Source organism: Geospiza fortis, unplaced genomic scaffold (genome assembly GCF_000277835.1).
Source record: "Geospiza fortis unplaced genomic scaffold, GeoFor_1.0 scaffold70, whole genome shotgun sequence".
Classification (NCBI taxonomy): Eukaryota; Metazoa; Chordata; class Aves; order Passeriformes; family Thraupidae; genus Geospiza; species Geospiza fortis.
Genome location: NW_005054317.1, coordinates 4714558 through 4735869, shown reverse-complemented (window position 1 = coordinate 4735869; position 21312 = coordinate 4714558). Strand labels below are relative to the sequence as shown.

The 21312-nt window shown below is 42.4% G+C and overlaps 1 protein-coding gene across 15 annotated transcripts in view; it reads right to left on the bottom strand.

Annotated features, from left to right (window-relative positions):
* CADPS (calcium dependent secretion activator) overlaps window positions 1-21312 on the bottom strand; it is a 163454-nt gene that overhangs the window by 49460 nt on the left and 92682 nt on the right. For 4 of the 15 annotated variants that reach the window (XM_031056402.1, XM_031056409.1, XM_031056410.1 and 1 more), the window contains 5 exons: window positions 20781-20882; window positions 19886-19949; window positions 19030-19153; window positions 6441-6547; window positions 798-954 (listed from right to left, as the gene is read on the bottom strand). In XM_031056402.1, coding sequence (XP_030912262.1) covers window positions 798-954; window positions 6441-6547; window positions 19030-19153; window positions 19886-19949; window positions 20781-20882 — 554 coding nt within the window. Of the gene's footprint in view, window positions 1-797; window positions 955-6440; window positions 6548-8935; window positions 9041-15686; window positions 15705-16562; window positions 16632-19029; window positions 19154-19885; window positions 19950-20780; window positions 20883-21312 lie in introns of all 15 variants that reach the window. The other 11 variants (XM_031056399.1, XM_031056405.1, XM_031056407.1 and 8 more) reach the window with 4 other exon arrangements.

The following is a 21312-nucleotide window of genomic DNA, read 5'->3' as shown; positions in this document are numbered from 1 at the left end:
CTCCAAACAAATAAACAGACAATGAACCTTCTTTTCCATTAATGTAAAACTTACAAATACATTATCACTTCCTGTGAATAAAACCAGTGTAAGAAACACAGCATGGCAAACATTATGGCTTTAGCAGGTGGGAAAATAATTTCTTCTTTGGTTGCTCAGTACCATGATGCTGGAACTTGCTTTCTGAGGATGAGTCCCTGGCTTTTTTTCACATAGTCTTAGAAAGCTAGCTGGGGTCCTGGTCTAGGACGTAGTTAAGGCAATGCCAATTTTGCCACCAGCTCCCCAGGGAGGGTTGGACTATCCAGGAAAGTGCCAAATTCAAAACATGGGTTTTGAAAGCATGGGCCCAAGTGCTTCGGAGAATTGTCTTATTTCACAAAGCACTATTCTTCTGAACTACTTCTGCTTCCGTTTACTTCAATATTTTCCTCCCTTCAATAAAATCTTAAAGCAAGGACTGGCTTACTCCATGCCAAATAAATGCAGTACACATATATAAAACAATACACACATTTAATGACAAATACAGAGTACCTAATTCCCTGCTTATCAGGCAGCCATTACCAAGAGACTTGAGAAGATGAAGCAAAATAAAATTCAGCTTCCCACCTTTGACTTCAGTGATTTAAGGGGCGTGCTTTTTTCTAGTGGCAATGCAATAAAAGCTGGTGCTAAAGGAGTTTGTAAATCTGTGAATCTCCACCCATCTCAGTTCTCTGTGCAGTAAGAAGAGGCTGAAAGCATTATCAGTAACCTGAGCTGGAAAGGGAATGATCAGAATGCAGAATACATACAGTCACTACGGAGGGAATCGTTAATGAGCTGGAAGAGCGGGAAGCTGTCCCAGGTGTCTGGGGGCTGCACCTCTAACGCTGCGTCCATATCCACCGCAAACAGCGACAGGAAGGTCTCCGCGTGCTCTACCATCAGGTCTGACCACCAAGCAAAGGCCTTCAGAGTTGGCGGAAAAAGATAATAAAGATGTGTATTAGTTCTAATAAAGTGCAGGGAAAAATGTTAGGCCACATATCTTAAACAAAAAAAAAAAGTGCATCTCATGGAAACTACCTTTATTGTAAAGAGAACAGTGCTTTGAGTGCTAGCCTGCCCGGGCAGTGCTAATCACAGAATTAGGCACTGCTGTTCTAACACAAAGCTTTCTTGTAGAGGGTCTCTTCAGAGCTCCACTGTAAAGGCATTCAGCTGTAACGTAGCAGAGAAGGTTTCATCTGTTCAATTTACAATAAATGACTTCATTAATGATGCTAATTATCAGGAAAAAAAATCAACTAATTCTTATTTCTAAAGTACAGAAATTTGGGAGTTTCTTCACTGTGCTTGTGGGTTTTCTGATGTGTTTTTCAACAGCTTAAATTCTACTTGGATTCAGTACTTGCATTTGTCTTGAAAAACTAGAAGCCTGAAACATTAAAATCTGACTTAAATCATTCACACCATGTTTTCAAGATATTTCAAACATCACCAGTAAAAGTTATTACAGCACTGTTCATTTTACATGGTTATCTAACACACTACCACCTTCATGATGCTACTGATTAGGAACCCATTACAAAGCTCTACTATCAACATGCCAAGGTAAAAAAAAAAAAAAAATCTATGGCAAGCCTATATTTTCAGAGAGGCAGGAAAAACATATGTCTAAACTTGAAAACCAAAAAATATCAGTGAGGTAACTCATTCTCATGCACATGGGTCCTTAAAAATTCGCTGTGCGGGCTCTCTGAGGTGACATTCACATCATACATGGCTCAGATGTGAATGCTGCAAATGCATGCATGCGTGTTCAGTAGTCGCTTCTGGCTGGGAACATGCAATATGAGAAGAGCTGTCCACAGGACCATGTGCTGTCATTTGGAAGTGATAGGAAATTACTCAGTGACTTAAAGGAGCTAAGGAACAGCTTTGCGGCACTTGGCAAGAAAAAGAAACCTCTAGCTTAGGCACAAGAGTGGAGATGAAACGGAAGACATTGGGAATGGAGGAATCAGTTTGAAGAGGAATTGCCAGTCAGGGAGGGGCATTTTTTGCATGTTTTTGCAGACATGAATAAGCAGAATGGGCTTTCACTCAGGGTTCAGTTCTGATTCACTGATGTGCACAGCACAACTCCAGCTACTGGTTCACCTGGTCATGGAGAGGGAACAGCACCTCCAAAACAGGTTAGTGCCATAGTTTTTCCTGTTTTGGCTCGACTTCTCAGCTGCCAGTGATAGTGGCAGGGGGTCTTTGGAACTATTTCCACTCCATCAATCCTTTAAAATATAAAGCAGACTGACACTGTCCTGCTATTATTCCATGAGTTGATACAAAATGGATGCAAAGGCATGGATAGATTGGACACTGCACTTGGCATTTTCTTCCCAGAGCACATCCAAGATGTAAACCAAAGAACCAAAATAATCACATGACCCTTAAACTAATCTTAGGATTGCGTCTGCCCTGTAATGGGAGTGAAGATGAAGGCACAGCTTCAGTGTCTGCCCATGCCTGAAGCAACAACACCAGCAAGTGAGTGTCCCAGTGGTCATGGCATGGGGACAAGGTGGCTACAGCAGGGTCCTTTGTCTGCAGACTGTCCTCAGCTTCAGGCCCATGGAGGAAGCTGCCCAGCTCTGCTGCAGCATCTCCTGCTTGGGGATGCTCAGGGCTGCAGTGGTAGTGGTGACAGTGTCCCTGGGTGTCTGCAGAGTCATCACTCTGGGAAAGCCAAACCAAGGTGAGGGAGCCTGTGTGGGGCTGAGGTGTGGGACAGTGCTCTTCAGCACTTCTCCACCTTTGGTGCTGGTGTCCAGCCAGGCACACGGCTGGATGGCAGTGAGTGCCATGCTGGGAAGCATCAAACCTCTGAGAGACCATGGAAGAACCAAAACCATCAAGAGGCAGGTGTGCTCCTGATGCCTGCTCCAACCTGCTCACAGAGGTAGGTGGAAAAGGAGCTTTGCTGAGCAGTGGGGCTGTGCAGGGTCCTCTCATCCCAGCAAGGCCTGGCTGTGGTTTTCAGGGAGGCTGTGGGGGCTGTCCTTGCTCTGATGTGGTTTCTCTGGCTGTGCCTCTGCCTGCCCAGAGCCTGCCATGCTGGCACCCACCCAACACTGCCCCGGGTCAGTGGGCATGGAACGACCACTATGATGGCAACTGGCATTTGGGGGGAAGGGAAAAGAGGGGAGGCCAAAGAATGTCTTCTGTAACAAATCCCAATATATAAACACTTCAGAGTCCTGCAATAAGAACCTGCTTTCATGAAAAAGGAAAAAAAGAGCTATTTTAAAAAAAGAAAAGCATATGATCAGTGGTGGAAAAAAAATTATGTCCAAATCAGTAACAGTTTTCCTTTTGCTTGAAAAGTCAAATTTTAACTCTGTAATTCTCAAACTTCTGTCAGGATTCTCAACCTCCTCCCTAATTTCTGTAAGTAGGATTGGTAACACCATACTTAGAAAACCTTTTTCAAGATGGTAACATTTCATTTATTTACCATCTACTTACCTGCTTAGCTTAAATAATAATGTAAAAGGGGAAAAGTGTGCTTTCTAGCCAAACACACCTATTATTGTATATTTTACACATGGATACACATGTATATATGTATGACCTCAAGGAGTTAAGATACATATATACATATACACATATGTATACATAGAGAGAGAAAACACAAATTTAAAAACGGGTGAATGGCATTGCCTCTGGCATTAGTCATCAGTCATCCAGAGGAAGGGAAAGGGAGCTAGGAGACATCTGATGGGAGAGATGATACAATGCCAGAGACCTCCTGCTCCCAGGTTACAGACATAGGCACACAGACTCTGCTATTTCTGCCTGTGCTGCATTGCTTCCTTCTCATGGGTAAGACAAACCCAACTGACTAGACATCATACTCTTCTTATAATGATTTTTGAACATGCTCTGAGTATTATTTTCTACATTCTCATTAGAGAGCCTGCCTGGATGTCCACATGGGGAAAAAAGGGGCATGTGTTAATTGCAAAAATTATTGTTTTTCAGTAAAGTAAGGCATTACTTCAGTAAGCAGTGCAACTTAATTTTCTACTGAATAACCAAAGTAGACCAAAGAGTCACACCTCACAGGTCAAGCCTTCTCCAGGTGAATGACAACATGTAAAAAAAGTCACCTGGAATCATACAGGGGGGAAAATAAAGTGTAATACCTCAGCAATGCTCATTGCACAGTGACAGTATAATGTGGCTACAACACACAATAAAAATCACTGATAAACCACTCAGCCTCTTCTCTCTCTTCCCTGGGTGCAATTCAAAGTGTGCAGAGAGCTGGCCAACTGCCTGTGCACTGCTGAAATGCCACAGCCACCCTCAGGACAGGGATTCAAAATGCACTGAGAGTGTGCTGGGCTTCTGGAGAGAGATGGATTTCATCCTTCCAAGTCCCCGTTCAGAACAAGGGACAGGGATGCCTCCTATCTGTCTTGGCATTAACCTTCTGTCTCTAATCAAAACCTTGTGACACAAAAGATGCTGGAGAACAGTTCTGAGCCTTCCTCATCATGTGAGGATCTTGGCAGCATGGCTGGCTGAGTGTGACTGGTCCTGCAACTGCTTCCTCTTTTCAAAATAAGCTGTGTTTTAAAAAACAGCTCCTTCCCAGCTGGTTGTACATCCAGCCTGTGCTGGTGAGGAGTGGAATAACACAGTTTTTGCACAAGCATAGTGCCCTCAAGCAGCCCTTGCTTTAGTAAAAAGGAGGTTTATTTCACTCCTCACCTCATATATTCTCTCTCTACATATAAATACTGTATATCCAGTACAAGGCACATACAGACAAAACCAGAGGAAGACCACTACCATTCTAGGCACTCGTGTAGTACTTAGTCCATCTCCACCACAGTGTACTAGAGGTTGGGTGAATGCAAACAACAGGTAACAACAGGCTGAGGAGCGAGTCCAGGCAGGTAGGGTTGTGTTGGGATGTAACTGCAGCGCTTGTAAAATATACCCATTGCTGCATGCATGGACTGGACTGCTATGCCACATTTACCCTCCTGTGTCAGGCTACCAGCTCTGCAAGCAGCCGACCCAAAGTTGCTGTTACATTCCTCGGTCAAAGTTACGGAAGCGAGGGCAACCAGGGTAAAATCCCAGTAGGAAACATGGCACTGAGAGGGCATGCACGGAATATGACAGGAGTGACTCGTTTCATTCGGTTTAGTCACATACCTCTTTCCCCTGCCAGGATCATCCAAGATTGAATGAACAGTAGAAAAACAGGGAGGAAATTTAAATATGTAATCAGGCGTTAGTTGGGTGTTGTGGATTGCTGTGTATTATCAATAAGTAAAACTATACTGCATATTTAATACACACTGGAATGATTTTTAGGTGGTTGTGAAATTATCAAATGCTCTTAATGCAAAATATTGAGTATATCTATATATATATCAATGGGAAGGAAAAGAGAAAATAGTGAAAGAGTGCAACAATACCTACAGTCATAAACAATAACTGTTCACTCCGAATTTCAAAATTATTAACTTTTCAACACGCATTCAAGAACACCAGATTTACAGAGAACTCAGAGCTCAATCCTGCAAATACTTACATGGGTATGCAACATCACCTGCTCAGGGAGAAATGTCCTGACGTGCTGAGAGGAGGACTACAGCCAGCCATGCCAGCTGTCTGTGGGACCAAGTGTTTCCAGGATCAAGCCCCATGATTTTCTGGTGTATATCTGACTATGACATGGTTTCAGTGGTTTTAATACACAAATCTTTCTGTTAAGGTGCTTCAAAGAGTTAAGAGTGGTTCTATTAGGCCTTAGATAACCCAGACAATGAGTAACAGAGCATAGTTGAACCTAACCTCTGTGACTAGTAATTGAGGTATTACCAATAAACCAAGGCAGAAGAGGCCAACAGGAAACCAGGTGAGTTAATCTTGTACTGGAGAGGCCCAGGGGGACCCCTGGAAACAACCTGAATACTCAGAAAGGGGCAGAAAGGAGAATGGTTCTGTTTTGTTGCAGTTTTCCTTGTTCCCTCCGGACAGCAGGAGCAGCAGCTGCGGCAGGGACCCCGCTCATGCTGGCTGGAGGCACACAACACAGCTCATGACTTGGAAATACAACCTTTCTGGAAAGTGGACAGGCTTGCTCTTGCAGGTAGTTGGTGGTGAATATTTTGGCCAGATTGGCCCTGTCAGAAAGGCTGCAGATTGACATTGAGGAGAGCACAACTCAGTTAATTCATCCTTCAGCCCTCCCTCCCCTCTGAAAACACATTCCTACTGAAGTGTACCATGCCTTCATCGTACTCCAGTGTACTTTCAGCTTTTAAAAAGATAACCCAGCACCAGCTGGGAAGACATCACAGAAATATACAAAGCTCCCACCAGATCCTGTGGAAGACCTGGGGGGACACAACCTCGCCGGGGACGCTGCTCACCTCTGCATGGTGCTCTTCGTTTTGCTGTAGGACTTCAATTACCAACTCTGCCAGGCGTATTGTATCTTCTAACTTTTTAGCTGGTGTGACTAACCGGCCTACATTCTCTGTAGTACAAGAACTCAAGTTAAAAGGAAGGCAGGGTGAAAAGCTAGACGAACAGTGAGTTATTTTAGAGGTTAAAAAAAAAACCCCATAATATTCTGCAGCTTTAAAGATCTTTTCATGCATATGTTAAATGCTTATATAATTAGTACTGAGCAAACCAGAAAGCCACATTCGTTATTATACTATGAAAATACAGTGCTCCAGCTCCAAATTTCACAATACTGTCAGAGTTGGTTTGCTTTATGGTGGCACTTTATTAGCTCAAATAAGAACATCGCATTCCCTAAAGACAGCATCTGGCCACTAATGTATGAACAATATGTATCCTTCAATGTAGATGATGCTATTATAGGAATCATATCTATATAATTTAAAAATTCTTTAAAGAAGATCAATTCAAACAAATCTGTCTGCACTTGTAATAAATTGTCAGACTTGAGCAATTTAAATGTCACCTGCTTCTAAAAGCAAAACTCGCAGGTCTGTCTTGCTCCAGGATTTAACTCCACAAGGGTCAGGAGTTATGCATGCTGGAGGGAGTGAAAACTGGTAAATCCCACAGTCATGGGTAAGATTTATATGGGAAAATAGACACAACTTTAAAACAAAAATCCCGCAAAGCAAACCAAAGAGTTTAAATCCTGGAGCTTGGTGTTTACCTATTTTGAGTTCTTTTGCAGTGTTTTCTGAAAACTCTAAAACATAATTAAATTATATTCTTCCAGGTAATTTATATTATTAATAACTCATTAAAAATATGAGGTGCTAACAATATGGAACATTTAGAGCATTTCATTAGAAATAATGTAGAGGAAAAGAAAATAGCCACAATTTCCCTGAAGGACAGCTTCCACAGAGCTGACCACAGACATGTCTCTCTGGTTCACACCCAGGTCCCTGTCCCAGCTCTCCTGAGCAGCAAGGGCAAAGAGAGGCATTTCACTACACAGCCAGTCCATACCTCTGCATCCATAGGTATTTTGGCCTCTCCATGGTATCAAAGGGCAGTGCACTGCCCTGGGGTATGCAAACTCTCCCTGTGATGGTTGTTTGGAGCAGGAGTGGAGTGGGAGACCTGCCCCCTTGGGATCCATATGCCAACAGGCCAAGTACTCACAGATCATCTCGCTCTAGCCTTCCACACACCCTGTTTTTTCCTAGTGTTTTGGTCTGTTTACTGGTGGGGCAGAAGCCTGAGGTTGCACAAGGTGGCCTGTTCTGCTTGACTGGGTCACCCAGGGAGAAATCCCTGCCTTGCTGAAGGCTCAGGGAGCTTACAGGACTTCATTCTCCCCCCCAAAGTCTTGCCAGCCCCTAGTTTTCCCTGAATACCTGTTTACACGTTACACAGTTCCCATGAAAAGGAAAGCCATATGTTTCAGGACAGTCCCAAATGTGGCTGGTTTTTGGAGGAGCTCAGCAAGCTGGAGTCTGGCCCTTTAGGGGGCTCAGCTTGGCTGAGGGATAGTAAAGCACCATGCAAATGAACTCTATAGTTTTACTGATTCATAGCACGGATAAGGGCCTTGGGTGTTTCTTTTCCAGTGTTGCTGCTGTTTCTTGTATCACTGGAAACAAAAAATCAAAAAAACCCCCAAGGTTCCCTTTAGTATAATTTACTGACAAATACTGAAATTGGAAAGCTCCTGGTTAACTTCTCAGTCTTTGTTCTACACTATCCAGCACCTCAATGGCTTCAAGAAGTAGAAACCACTTCCTTTTGCAAAAGGAGCCCAAAGACAGGTCCCTCAGTAAGATCTGGTTGTTTCTGCACCTCCAAAGCCAAGGGGAAGCTTTTCCACTGATCAGTGCAGCATCAGGCCCATTCTCATTTGCAACATTGATCTGCTCTCAAATATAACTAAAAGACAAAAGTGTTAATAAGAACAACTGCTCAAAGATGCTGTCTTTAAAGAAAATATTGATGCTTATATAACTTTGGCAGCCAGCAGATGTCAATCTTAATTTTTTTCCTTCTTATTTTAAATATTTCCCTGGTTAAGTTACTATACATCAGAATATTCTGCTAAGATAGCTGGAGCACTGACAGTTACATGAAACGTATACGATATACTTATCAAACATTTCATCCAACATCATGTAAAGCTCATACATATTTATAATTTCCATGCAAAATGTTATGCAACAACAATGTTATTTTGTGCTGACGTTGATATTTGAAAATGTTGCATATGTCAGACATTGCTAGACAAAAAAATGTGGACATTTTGAAGTAAATGCTACCTCTAAATCTCTAAAGCCTACCACGTCGCGCTAGGTGTTTTGTATGTATCACGCTGCATATGAGGACTAGCCTTCTACTGCTACACGAGCGGCTGCTAGACTAGGAAACCACTGAATAAAAGAAAGGAAGACTATTACAGTACTTGGCGGCTGTTTGGCCATGCCTTTGAGCATATGATCTATCATGTTAGTCTGCGTTTGAGGAGATGATGGTGGCCCAGCCGGTGGCTTCGGCTTGGGCGGACGGGCTGGTGGTGCGTGACGGAGAGAGAGACGCCAAAAGTAAAGAGACAAATGATTTCATAAACAGTGACAAAAAAGATGGAAATTTCAAAAGGAACATAAGCAGAAATGATCAAATACAAATGGAGTAAGCTGCTGGGTTTTTGCTTATTGGTATTTGGGGTATTACACAGTAATGACACCATTTGACAACACATATTCTAGAAGTCAGCAGATTCGAACGTCCTACAGCACCGTGCAATCAGAAAGCTAAAAATTCAATGCAAGTATGAAACCACACTTAGTGCAGTCACACGAGGAGACTGAGATGGGTTAATTCAGTTAAAACTCTGGAATTCAGAAAAGGTGAACTAAAAAACACAACTTGAAGTCAGCTCCCCAATGCTTAGGCACGTTTAGCAATAGAATAATGAGCCATAGGAATTAATTGCTTTGCAAATATCAATTACACATTTTAGAATTAAACGTCACTGTTGGTTAAAGGGAGCTATAAAATATTCTTGTGCAATTTAAACATGTAAAAAAATCTGTCACTTAAAAATGTGTGGTTCCTGATCGTTTCCAGCTCATTTAATTATTTTCAACTTGGAATTCTAGTGGCTTTTATATTCTGGGTTGAATCATATATAAAAACTTGCCAGCTCTATCAAATATGTTACTTGCTATTCCAAATGTTAGAATACTGCAATCAGGACTTGACCCATCTGTCATATAGTTTACAATATCAGCATAGGAAAAATTCAAAGAAAATAGCCTTTCCTTTTACATACACCCAGAGAATAAATTATATGCTGTGAATATATTAACACAATAGTTTCTATTCCTTTTAATAACAGTTTTTAGCAGCATTGTGACTATTTTTAATCATGCCATTTGCAAGGAATCTGGCATATTTATCTGGACATTCTATTGCCAAAAGTCCTTGCCATTTTGCTTGCATTTTCCAGTGGGGGAAAAAAAAATCAGTTGGCTTGTGCAAAGGAGATTTCTGATTGCTTTTATTTCTCACAGAACTACAACACTTATCAAAGTATAATAAAGAATATTCGAGTAAACCATTAAGGAGTGTGAGTTAGGTTGGTGCCCCTCTCCATACACAGGGATAGATACACATACATACATACATACACACATACATACATACACACATACATAAAACCACACACAATGCACACACGTGCACACACACACACACACACACACACATACACACACATTTTTAGTCTTTTAAGCTGTGTAATGATTAATTCAGACTCAGATTCAAGCTACTGGCTTTCTTTCTTTTCCTTGTTTTCTTACAACAGGAAAAGCAAATCTATTCATTCATCTCTGGAGTAATCCTGATCTTTGTTCAACATTTACCAAGGGGTGACTTCGTCCCCAGAAACAAACCTCTCAGCCTCAACTGACAAAAATAACTGCTTTTTTGGGCATTGGCCTAATGACTTTCACTCTGCTTTAAAACATAAGCAAGTATTCAATTTGGCTACTCACTGATTGCTCCTGAGCTTGACATGCAAATGTAGGAAGAGTATTTTACTGCCCATTGCTATGGAGAGCAGTTTGTGCCAAGGTCTCTGGATGGGAGGGGATGGCGGGGAGAGGGAATTGCACATCTTCTCCCACCCATGTCTGACAACCACAGGGTGGGAACCCCTCGCCACCCAGGGGAGTCTGTTGGGTGGCAAAGTTGGGGGTGTCAAAGAGAGAGAGCTCTTCCTAAGAGTGCCAAAGCCAAGGTGAAAGGAATCTGAGTTTCACCCCATTGCACACGTCAGCACTGCAGCCCTCAAGCATCCTTAAATGTGGAGTCCAGCCCCTGCATCCCTAACAGCTACCCATCCAAAAATAGCTCCTAGGCTTCACAGACATCCAGACTCCAGAGTGTTGAACGGGCCTGATTAGCACAAGTGTTTTCTGTCCTAGGGAAAAGTCATTAATAGAGAAAGAGGAGGAGGAAAAGGCAAGAGATGCAGCAGCATCTTCACGAGTCGCTGGTGCAGCGCGTACAGAACAGCTTGGAGGAGGCTCCCGCTGTGCAGTTGTCAGCACAGTGCCCCAGGGTGGCTCTCACTTCTCTGGGGGGCCTGTGAGAGACCCCTCCAGCACCTTAGCCTGCTCCTGGCATCCCCCCACCACCCCCCACTCTTGGAAATAAGCTCCCACAAGGCACTGGAGCAGGCTAAGCAACAAACTCTTGATATAATTCTGATCTGGCCCAATCTGCACAAATATTCAGCTCTTTTCACACATTTTAGTTTTTCAGACCCAAATTCAAGGCTCTTGCATGATGGCTGCAGAACCACCTGGAGGTGAAGGAGGGGAAGAGTTCTCTCTGTTCCTGTGGGCACTGAACACCCATGAGCCCCAACTCATGCTTTTCTTTGTTGTCTCTTTATTGCAAGAAAATTTAAAATATTAAGATCTGGCTAAGGAAAGGTATTAGTTTCCTCTGTAAATTTAAATAGATATGGGGTTGTGAGAGCCATGCACTATGAGGCACTATAGCTCACACACTTCTCTAGGTCCAGGTCTCACAGGTGACATGTGAGGTCCCTTTCAGGGGTGGCTCAGCTCCCACTCAGAGCAAGGGAGATGTGTGAGGCTGGACAGGTTTTAATGCACTTGCTCATGATCGGCTGCAGCGTGTGGCAGGTTTTGTTTCACTTCGGCTTTTCTTTTTTCCCTGTCCTTTTCCTCTCTGATTCCTCACTACAGCCAGTTTAGTATCAGAAATGCTCTTGTACTTGCTGCTCATGTGTGTCATTGCCAGATGAGTAAGATTTAAACACCTTCATCACTGAAATCAGAGCCAGGAGCAAATTCTTACTGCCTGACAAAGTGCTTTCCTGGACAAACTCTTCTAAAGGTTTTTATGCTTCTGCATGATACTGGCACGTAAAATACTTGCAGCAGCTCAATTACTTGAAAATTTGGGGTTTGTGCTAACAATGAGCTTCAGTCTGCAGCAACAGGTATATTGATAAACCTGTGCAACATTTGGTATAGATATTGCACACAATTCATTGTGTACGGCTCTTTACAGACTGGAAAATTTTCAAACTACATATTTCTACCTCAGTACTGTGATTTCTGCTACATGGGTTACTAAATCATCAGCAATATTAAGAATTACACTTGAAATAGGAGAAGAATATTATTGACTTTTCATATTTTTTAGAAGCATAGTGACTGATTCAATGATTTCCTCATAATAATTAAAAATATATGATCCTTGCCGAGGGCTTTAGCATCCAAGTGTTATGTGTGCATTCATTTGTGAGCCAATAATCAAAATGATACAAAAAGCTGCTGTTTTCAGGACAGCTATAAAGCATAAAGGACTTAGCCCAAGGACAAGGCAGGGCAGCCTTTTATTATACTCATGAAATTAATTTGCGTGTATCTGAAAGGGATTTCAGTGATGGTATTTTTTCTCTCAAAATAAGATGTTTTATTTTAAAGGAAAGAAAAAAAACATAGATTTTTTTTTTTAATTTAGAAAGAGATGCCAATTCACCTCAAAACCTCAATATAATGAAGAGAGAATTGCTCTCCTGATTTTCTAATGATTATTGAGCCTAGGGAAGAATTTGTGCCTCTCTGAATTGTGTCTCATGCCCCAGGCAGCAAGTTGCTCCTGCAGTTGGTAGGAGACTCATAGAAAGAAAATGTCAGAAGGCAGATCTCTGAAATTTTGAAGCTCTTGCAATAACTTTGTACCGCTTTAGACACTGCCTTTGAAAAGTCAAGAGGAAATCTTGAAAGCTGCATAACGATTCTTTGTTAAACACAGCCCAATGCCACTTCAAGGAATGAAACAAAGCAGCATTTCAGCACAAATGGATACAGGTTATAGTCTTGTCTGAGTGAAAGTATAGGATTTATTAATCACTTCAGCCTCCACTCCTGCACACAAAGATTGATATTTTCATATATTTTACATCTTTATTTACTCAAACAATGCAATTTTATTTTCTTTTTAAGCTTTGTGATTTATCACAAATTCTGGAGTGATTGGCCAGCAGGGGTTGGGCTGACAGATCACACAGGACCTCTCCTTGCCTTGGACCTGGTCAATTGACAGGCAGCTCAGCTCCTCAGCTGAGTTCCAGCTACGTGCACAGAGCTTCCCAGGCTGAGATCCAGCAACAGGGAAGGCGAGTGACGTAAAGCGAGCATGGGGCTGTGACAAGGGCCAGTACGACTGCCTTGGAAAATGCCACTGCTCCTTAACAACCTGCTGTGCTGCTCCAGTCTGAAACCAAGCTCTCCTGCACCTGCTGCCTCAGTGCAGGATGCCTGCCACGCCTGCTGGGGCCAGTGTACCACCAAGATGCTCCATGGCTGCTGCCAGCTCAGGCTGGTGCAGCCCAAGCTGCCGTGCTCAGTCCCTCTCCTACAGGTGCACCCCAGCCTGACTCAGGCACCTGGGGGGTGTCTGCCTCTGTACAGGCACTGCAGCTGCCCCTCAGTGCCCCGTGGGCAGCACTGACCCCTGAACTGACCGGGCTCCAGCTTCACAGCCACCTGGCATCACCACTGGCTGTGTTTTCAAGTGAGGCTGAGCTTGCCCAGGAGCCCGCGCAGGGAGGACAGAGTGCCAACCATGCAGCACAGTGAGGTGTGGTGCCTTGGGCGACTCCTTCCCTGCGCAGGGCATGGAGCTGCTGCTGGACAAGCAAAAACCTGGTATTTTTGGACAGCTCAATTTGCCTTGGGGACAGAGCAATAGGACTTCAGTAGGTCCCTCTGTTCTGCAGCTACTTTCCATGAGATGTTCCACTGCTCTGCCACCCACACTCTGGCACTAAGCAGCGAGGTGAGATCTGTCTCCTTCACTGCTCATCTCTGTGCACCAACTCAGCACTACCATGAGAAACCTCTCCTTACAGACACCAAACCTAAACTGCAATATGAGAATTCTTCAGCCTGAACACTGAACTTCCCCCCTGCCAGTCTTAAACCAAACACAATCAATTGTCAAACTGACAACTCTACTTTGACTGGCAGCACCTCTGAAGCTGCCTGTAGCCAACTCCAGTGGTGCAAAGTGGCACTTGTGCTCATGGGATGCCTGTGCATAAGGGATGGAGAAGCTATTCTTTTCTAAAATAATTATGTATTTCTGACCTACATGAACAAACAGTTATTAAAAGGTTACAATTATTAATCTGAGTGTTTGTAGCTTTGTCTGATTAATAATTAAAGTAATTTATTTTAAATTCTTTTAGCACAGTTTCCTGTTTAATGTTCTGTTCCAATATTTTAATGCAAGGCAACAGACTACACATTTCTCAGGAGAAGGGAGAACTAAAGGGTAACACTTGTGTGTTTAAGAAGTTGTTTTCAGGGTATTATTTTTATTCTTGCTTCTGGAAAAATAAAAAAGTCAGGCCAAACCCCAGTCACTTTTGACTCCACTTAAGCTGAGGAACCAGTTTCAAGTGAGTCCTGCTGACCTTGCCTGAAATTTTTTTATTTAAAACCAAGGGAGATTTGTGGGCACAGAGCAGTGGAGTCACAACTCCCTGTGCCCTTTTATTTGCTCCAAGCATTGGGAAGAAACAGGTTATTTTTAAGCAAGCTGGGCCATAGGAATGTCATTCTGAACTTCTAAACTGCAGGCACATGACAGGTTCTTGCAGCAAGCACGATGCTCCATGCAGTTTTTGTGCTTAATGCACAACAGCCTGTGCTCATTCTAATTTTTACAGTTAATGGTAATAATTGCGACTGTTCTATTTACTTTTATTTATTTGCACCTTTCATAAATGTAAGAAAAAATTAGTCTCCATTTTCTGCTTGTGTTATTTACAATTCATTTTACTATGAGGCAATAGATTATTTGAGCTGAGGAGTCTGGGGAAGCCAGAAGCTGGCCCAACCTCTTGTACTGCTCTTCTAAAGCAATTTCCCTGTGCAAACAGAGCTGAAATCAACCAGATCCTTTCTTTTTTCCCCACAAAACAGAACAATCTACTCACAAAAAGAAATGAACAGTTCAAGTTTCAAGGACTTTGGAACTAGGACTCTGGGATACAACAGAAACGAGAAGGGGGCTGCAGAGCTCCACCATCCCTTTTGCAGAGATGCGCACTTGAGCTGAGCCTTTGCCTTTTTACATGTCACCACAGGTTATAAACGAGAGACAAACATGACTTCTGTCCCACCAGATTGTTTGTTACACATTAACAAATAAATAGAAATAAAGAAATAAAGAAAAACCCAGTCCTCCCATCAGGGCAGAAAACAGAAGGTATGAAAATCAAAAATGAACATTAGTTTACTTATAAATGTGCTTGTTACGTGTGGAAAATTAATGGCCAAATCAACAACATTTTTTCACCCAAAATGAGCTGCAGTTCTTTTGAAAAACAAGAAACATTCTCTTTACAAAGACTAGATTCTCCTCTACAACTGTCGCCTAAGAAGGCACTACATCTCTACAGGGTATTTTTAATCTACACTCTATTCTATGAAAGGAGGAAAAGGAGATTATGTAGACAGCACAAATTAACTCCTTAAGTATCAATGCATCTCCATTTTCAGCCTGAAGGAGTACATATCTTAAGGAGCTATGAAAATAGAAAACAAAATAAATATAACTCAACAGTCCTAACAATTTATAATGCATATACAATTGTTCACCTGCGTCCTTTTGATTCTCTATATGAAAGAGAGAAAGCGACAAGGAGAGAAAAGAGAGAAACAAGAACAGATATGCAGGATTAATGAGCAAGTGGACCGCACAGCCCCCCAGTTATGCGTGATATATGACATTTGAAAAAAGAAAAGTCGCCCCGTCTCGCCCCCCGCCCCCCCGAGCGTGGGGTTACCCAAGGAAGCTCCTTTCATGGAGAGAAAACGCTGCACAAATAGAAAACCAGAGAGGGAGAGCTCTGAGGACACAGAGGGGGTCTCCAAGTGACAGCAGGGTCGGGGTGTCCCCTCCAGAGCTCGGTGCAAAGGAGTGAGTAAAAAAATCGAGGAGGAGAGCAAGTAGAGTGCATCCTTTCGCTGAGAGCTAACAGACAGGAGACATTAAGATCTGATGTACAGAGAAAGGACAGCCTTACACCATCTTATACACAGGATTGGGTAAAGATTTTATACGCAGGCAAAGGGATGGCTTTTTCCAAGTGTCCTTTATCTGACCTCTAGCTCACTTCTCCACAATGTAGCTGCTACCTTTTGATTGTGTACCAGTGACAAGCACTTTACAAACTGGGGTTACACAGAAGCAAAGTAAAAATGCATTCAGGTCACGGACATAAAGAAGAACTGAAAAAACTTACAGACAGTCTGAGTTTGTCACAAACAGATGGGTTAATTGTCTAACCTGGTTTAGGCTGATAGAAAGTGACTGGACTTCTCACACTGGGTTTCACAGACAGAAGCAACAGACAAGCCAATGCTAAAAGACTTGAAGCAAGGAGAGTGAGTTGGTTTGGATCTGGACTTTCTTGAGGTAATGAGAACAGAGAAAGTGAGGACAGCATGGAGAGGAGGGTGGTAGGTACTCACGAATGGTTAAATCCATCACTTGAGAGGCCAAGCAGAAGACAGGATGCTCATACATTTCTCTCTTTTTCCCTATAAAAGAGGATTTGGGCATGCAAGAGGCTTAGGTCAGAGGTAAAGAGGTTACAGGCTATAGGTCAGAGGAAAACTTCATATCAGGTTAAAAGGAAAGCCACAGAGTATTTTGGCATACACACAGGATAAAAAGAAGAAAAAAAAGAAAGAAAAATAAAAAGGAGGGTTAAAATTTGAGATCTACTGGATTAACCATTCAGCATGCCCATGAGTCACAAGAGAGGCTGTGACCATGACTCTAGAGGTTTGCTCTGAACTGTTTGCAAGAATATAATGATCAAAACATCATGAATAGAGGGAAATAGATTTTCATTGGTTTAAGGCTCCAAGATACTAAGGATTTCAGCCTTCAGTATCTAAGGCTTTCACAGGTATTTCTTCATAAGCATAGCCTTAAGCACTGCTGCCACTGATTTGGTTCTGCATTTCTGACAAAAGTGCCTTACACGTGGCTATTCAAATGTCATTCAAAAACAAGATTTCAAAGCCATGTCCAGTGGACAGGAATGTGTCTCACCAAGGTAAATTTGTCATTTGCTCTTCTAAGGAAGTATTTGAATATGCAGTGGACTATGCTCATGAGAGAAAACCTGATGCATGCAGCTGGCGGATGTTGGGTTGTTCAAATTAACAATCCCAGCATGCTTGGAAATTGGTGTTACAACCACTTTTGTAGAAATAGCATCAAAAAGTGGCTGTGGCCAATCACAGATAAAGGAGGAGAAAAGCAGAAGAGAGCAGATAGTGTGGAATGAACTATTTCTCTGAAAAGGCAGCTGGAAAAAAAAATAGGTTTGTTGCTTCAAAGTATTCCCAGACCTAAAAGTCACAGTGCAAAAAGAGAGGGCAGATAATTAACACAACCAAGAAGAATTGAGGCACAAAAGGAAAAATACACACTAACTGTTCTACTTTGGAAATGAATGCATTTTTACTTACAGATCATAAAGTTTGTTTTTGCATAGATTTATCTGAAAGAAGAGAGCAAATCTTACCAACGAGTTAGTGATATTTATACAGAGAACCTAAGGGAGCCAGCCCTGGGTAGAAGCATCCATCAACAGAAAAGCTGTTTTTGATTCTCAGTCCTTCTCCATCCTTGTCAAATATATTTAAACATTGCATTTTACAGAACACACCAATTAAAGTATCCTCTGAAGTTGAGTACTTCGATAAATTGCCTGATAATACAGTGCTTATGAAACCTTCGTTCCTTCTCTATTTTTGTCACTCATTACCAAGTCAAGAGTTGATAAACATCCTTTTAGTGCCCAATTCTTAAGTGTTTCTCACTGGATGCATAACAATGAATTCATTACCACTGGTACACAATTTGCATCATTAGACAGAAAAAAAATGGAAAAAGAGAGGACATGTCATGTACAGAACCTGGACAATTTGCCATATAATAACAACCCAATTTTTCATGTAAACAAGAACGAAGAACAAATCAGAGGGAGTTTTAGTTTGGGTTTTTTTTTTTCTCCTCTCAATATTGTCCTATAGGCATACAACAATAATCTTGGCTGTGGGAAAGCTTCACACCACACATGACAGAAACCCAGAGTCTAGAGCAGAGCAGAACATACCATTCATCTGGAACACACAGGTTTAAGTAACTGGGAACTTGGAAAAAGTTGGGTGGGAGTTTGAAGTCGGGAACAGCAGCCAACAAGGTACCAACATAAACTGATAACATATAAAGAATGACTGAATCATAGAGCTTCAGTAACACATATCCTCCAGCAAACTTTAAAATGTCTTTTTGATGGCTACATGTGTCTCTGGTCACTGGTTATTATTCTCCCATAACTTAAAAGGTCAAAAATATCAGCTTTGCCAGATTCAAAGTGAAAAGAAAGAAATCTGAGGCAAGTATGGGATCACTGATCAATGACTGCAATGCAAACTGCAAAGACAATGAAACACACCCAGAAAAAAAGACATTTTAAATTGGCTACAAACGATTAAACATAGATTAAACAGTTTTTCAGCTTTTTATTTTTCATTTGTCTCCCGAAGTGTCACAAGCAATTAGCTGCAGTATACCTTCAGCTGTAAAGATGACATCCCAAGTATTTTTCAATTTGTTTTTTAAAACCGTGACCCGAGTCTGAATACTACACCACTGGCCAAATGTACTAACGATCAAAGGAAAAAAGCTACAGTTCTTTTTAACTGTTTCCTCTCTCCTTTCCAGAAAAAGAAATGATTTGCATAGCTTCCATTCTTAACTGCTTCTGAAGCCAACACCACAGAAATGATTCTGAATCACAACAGCTTTACCGACAAGAGAGTAAATAGCAAATGAGCTTTTTTTAAAGAGCTCCCAGCCACCTAAGTTGCCACCTAGAAACATAAGAAAAATTGTAATTTCAGAAAGAAAGAGCCTTACCTTCAATTTTGGCATACTCTGATAGTCGAGTATAATTGACTAGAGCTGCTTGCTCCAAGCATTTACGGATGACTGTTTTTACCTCCTCTTGAGGGACCGGAGTAACTATGTCTTTCATCAGAACCTTGACACAAGAAAATCTGATTTGTTGTGGCACACAGAACTGCTTTTCTCCAAGCCCAGCACAAACACCCATTCCTATGCTAGTGCTGTGTGGTTCTCAGGGCATGTGTACAATCACAGGACTCACTACAAGGTCACCTTGGCCAGCCTAAGATGTGGGACTGTATTATTCCCCTTCTGTATTTACACCCTGAAGTCTGTGATGATTTTTTAGGGTATGACATTAAGATCTATCACAACTTGCCCAGTGCCAAGCAATGTTTTGCCCTTCCCAGGCTGTACTGACTGACTTGGGTTGGGGTCTGGACTTGGCCACACTGTAGGTTAGCGGAGGTGGGAAGGATGTTGGAGTGGGGATGGGGAGGAGGATCATGGTGAGCAGGTTTTATACATCCAGAGGGAACAAGTCTGCCTCAAGATGGGAATTTCACCAGGCAGCAGCCAGGCATTGCTGCCAAGGGTCTGTGATGTGGATCTTTGCCAGACAGACCCCTCACCCTTACCTGACAACACAGACACAGACACAGAACATTGCACCTTTAGTGGTCAGGCTACACACCTGCCTCCCAGCTGAGGCAGGAGACACCAACCCCACCTAAACCCCACATTTCAGTGTAAGATATCATTATAATTACACGTCCTATGCAAAGCCAACAGCTCCTCAAGCTTTTTGAGACGGAAGGATACATGAGAACAGGTCATTTTAATTACTCTCTGCTGTTTCTGTGCTTACCCTTTCCAGCAGTGACAGAGTGGCTTTTAGCGCACCCTCTGGACGGCCAAATGGGAAGCAGTACCTAGAAAAAGCACATCATCTTAGCATTAGACCAAGTGCACATGAAAGCCTTTCCTGAGCCATAAAGATGCTTTCCTAAGTCTGTCCAAGCAATTCTCTAGTCTCTGCCTGGAATGAGCAGTCTTTCTATAGGGTAACTTTCTGAAAGGCTTTGTGGGTGTAGACTAAGGTAGCAAAAGAGAATATGGGTTAGTAATAAGCTGAGAGTTTTAGCAGTTTCTTAAATCTGGGTGTTACCTGGAGAGTTTTTAGATCTCCTTGGAGAGATAATACCATCTTCTTCTAAAAATGTGGGGAAAAAAAAAGACCCAGTGGAAAGGACATTTATTTCCAGCTGGAGACCTGGCAATGCACCAGGGTGTAGGTAATGCACATCACCCATCTGTGTGAATGTGCACAGCCTGCCTGACCTGCCCAGTGTGCTGGGGGCCATTCATCCTTTTTTTGGGAGGGGGATCTTTCCATACTGTGACATCCCTGCAGAAAGCCCTGCCTGTCAACACTAGGGAGAAGGTAAATGGGTTATAACTGAGCAGAGAGGAACAGAGAAATAAGAGGATAAGGATAAGGGATTTTTTGTTGTTATATTTTAGACAAAATCCACAGCTTTACCATGCCTATGGGAGCAAGATGGTTTGAAATATCCTTTAAAGGATATATATTTAAAATCACACGCCAGCTATAAACATGCTTCACTGCCCTGTGTAGGTCTGTGTCACTTATGCAAAATTCCTGTGTGCATTCAAAACCTGCCTTTTGGCTTTGCTGCTTATAGGAGGGAGCTGTGAGGAAATCATTCTTCTCGCATTCAGCCTGGGCTCTGTGCCTTTACCTGAAATGTGTGATCTGATTCTCCAGCAGCACCCGGAGCCGCTCCTTGATCTCTTCGAAACGCTCTTTCTCGTCCACAGTCACAGTTCCTATCCCGTCAGGCCTGCAGGAGAAATGCCACAATGACTCAGACTCCACCTCAGCACCGTGGGACCTCATCCCACAGCATACTGTCCTTTCCAAAAGGATGCTCAGCAACTGTGAGACCCAGGACAGAGGATGTGCCATGCCAAGAGAGGGGTTGCTGCAGCAGCACCACTGCCAAAGTATCAAAAATAAACAAATAAACAAGTATCTTCTCTCACAGTGATAATCTAGATGTGGACACCCCCCACCCCCTTATTTTCATTATTAAAGAAGTTGGGAAAAGCAGATTTCCCTCAAAATACAGGTATATGCGGGGAGTGCAATGCCAGCTCTCATGTCAGGATTGAGCCGGTTGCTGGCAAAATAAGGACTGAATTTCTCCAGAAAAATTCAGCTGCTAATTTAACACAATTCACAGTATAAAAGAATATCAATGACATAGATAT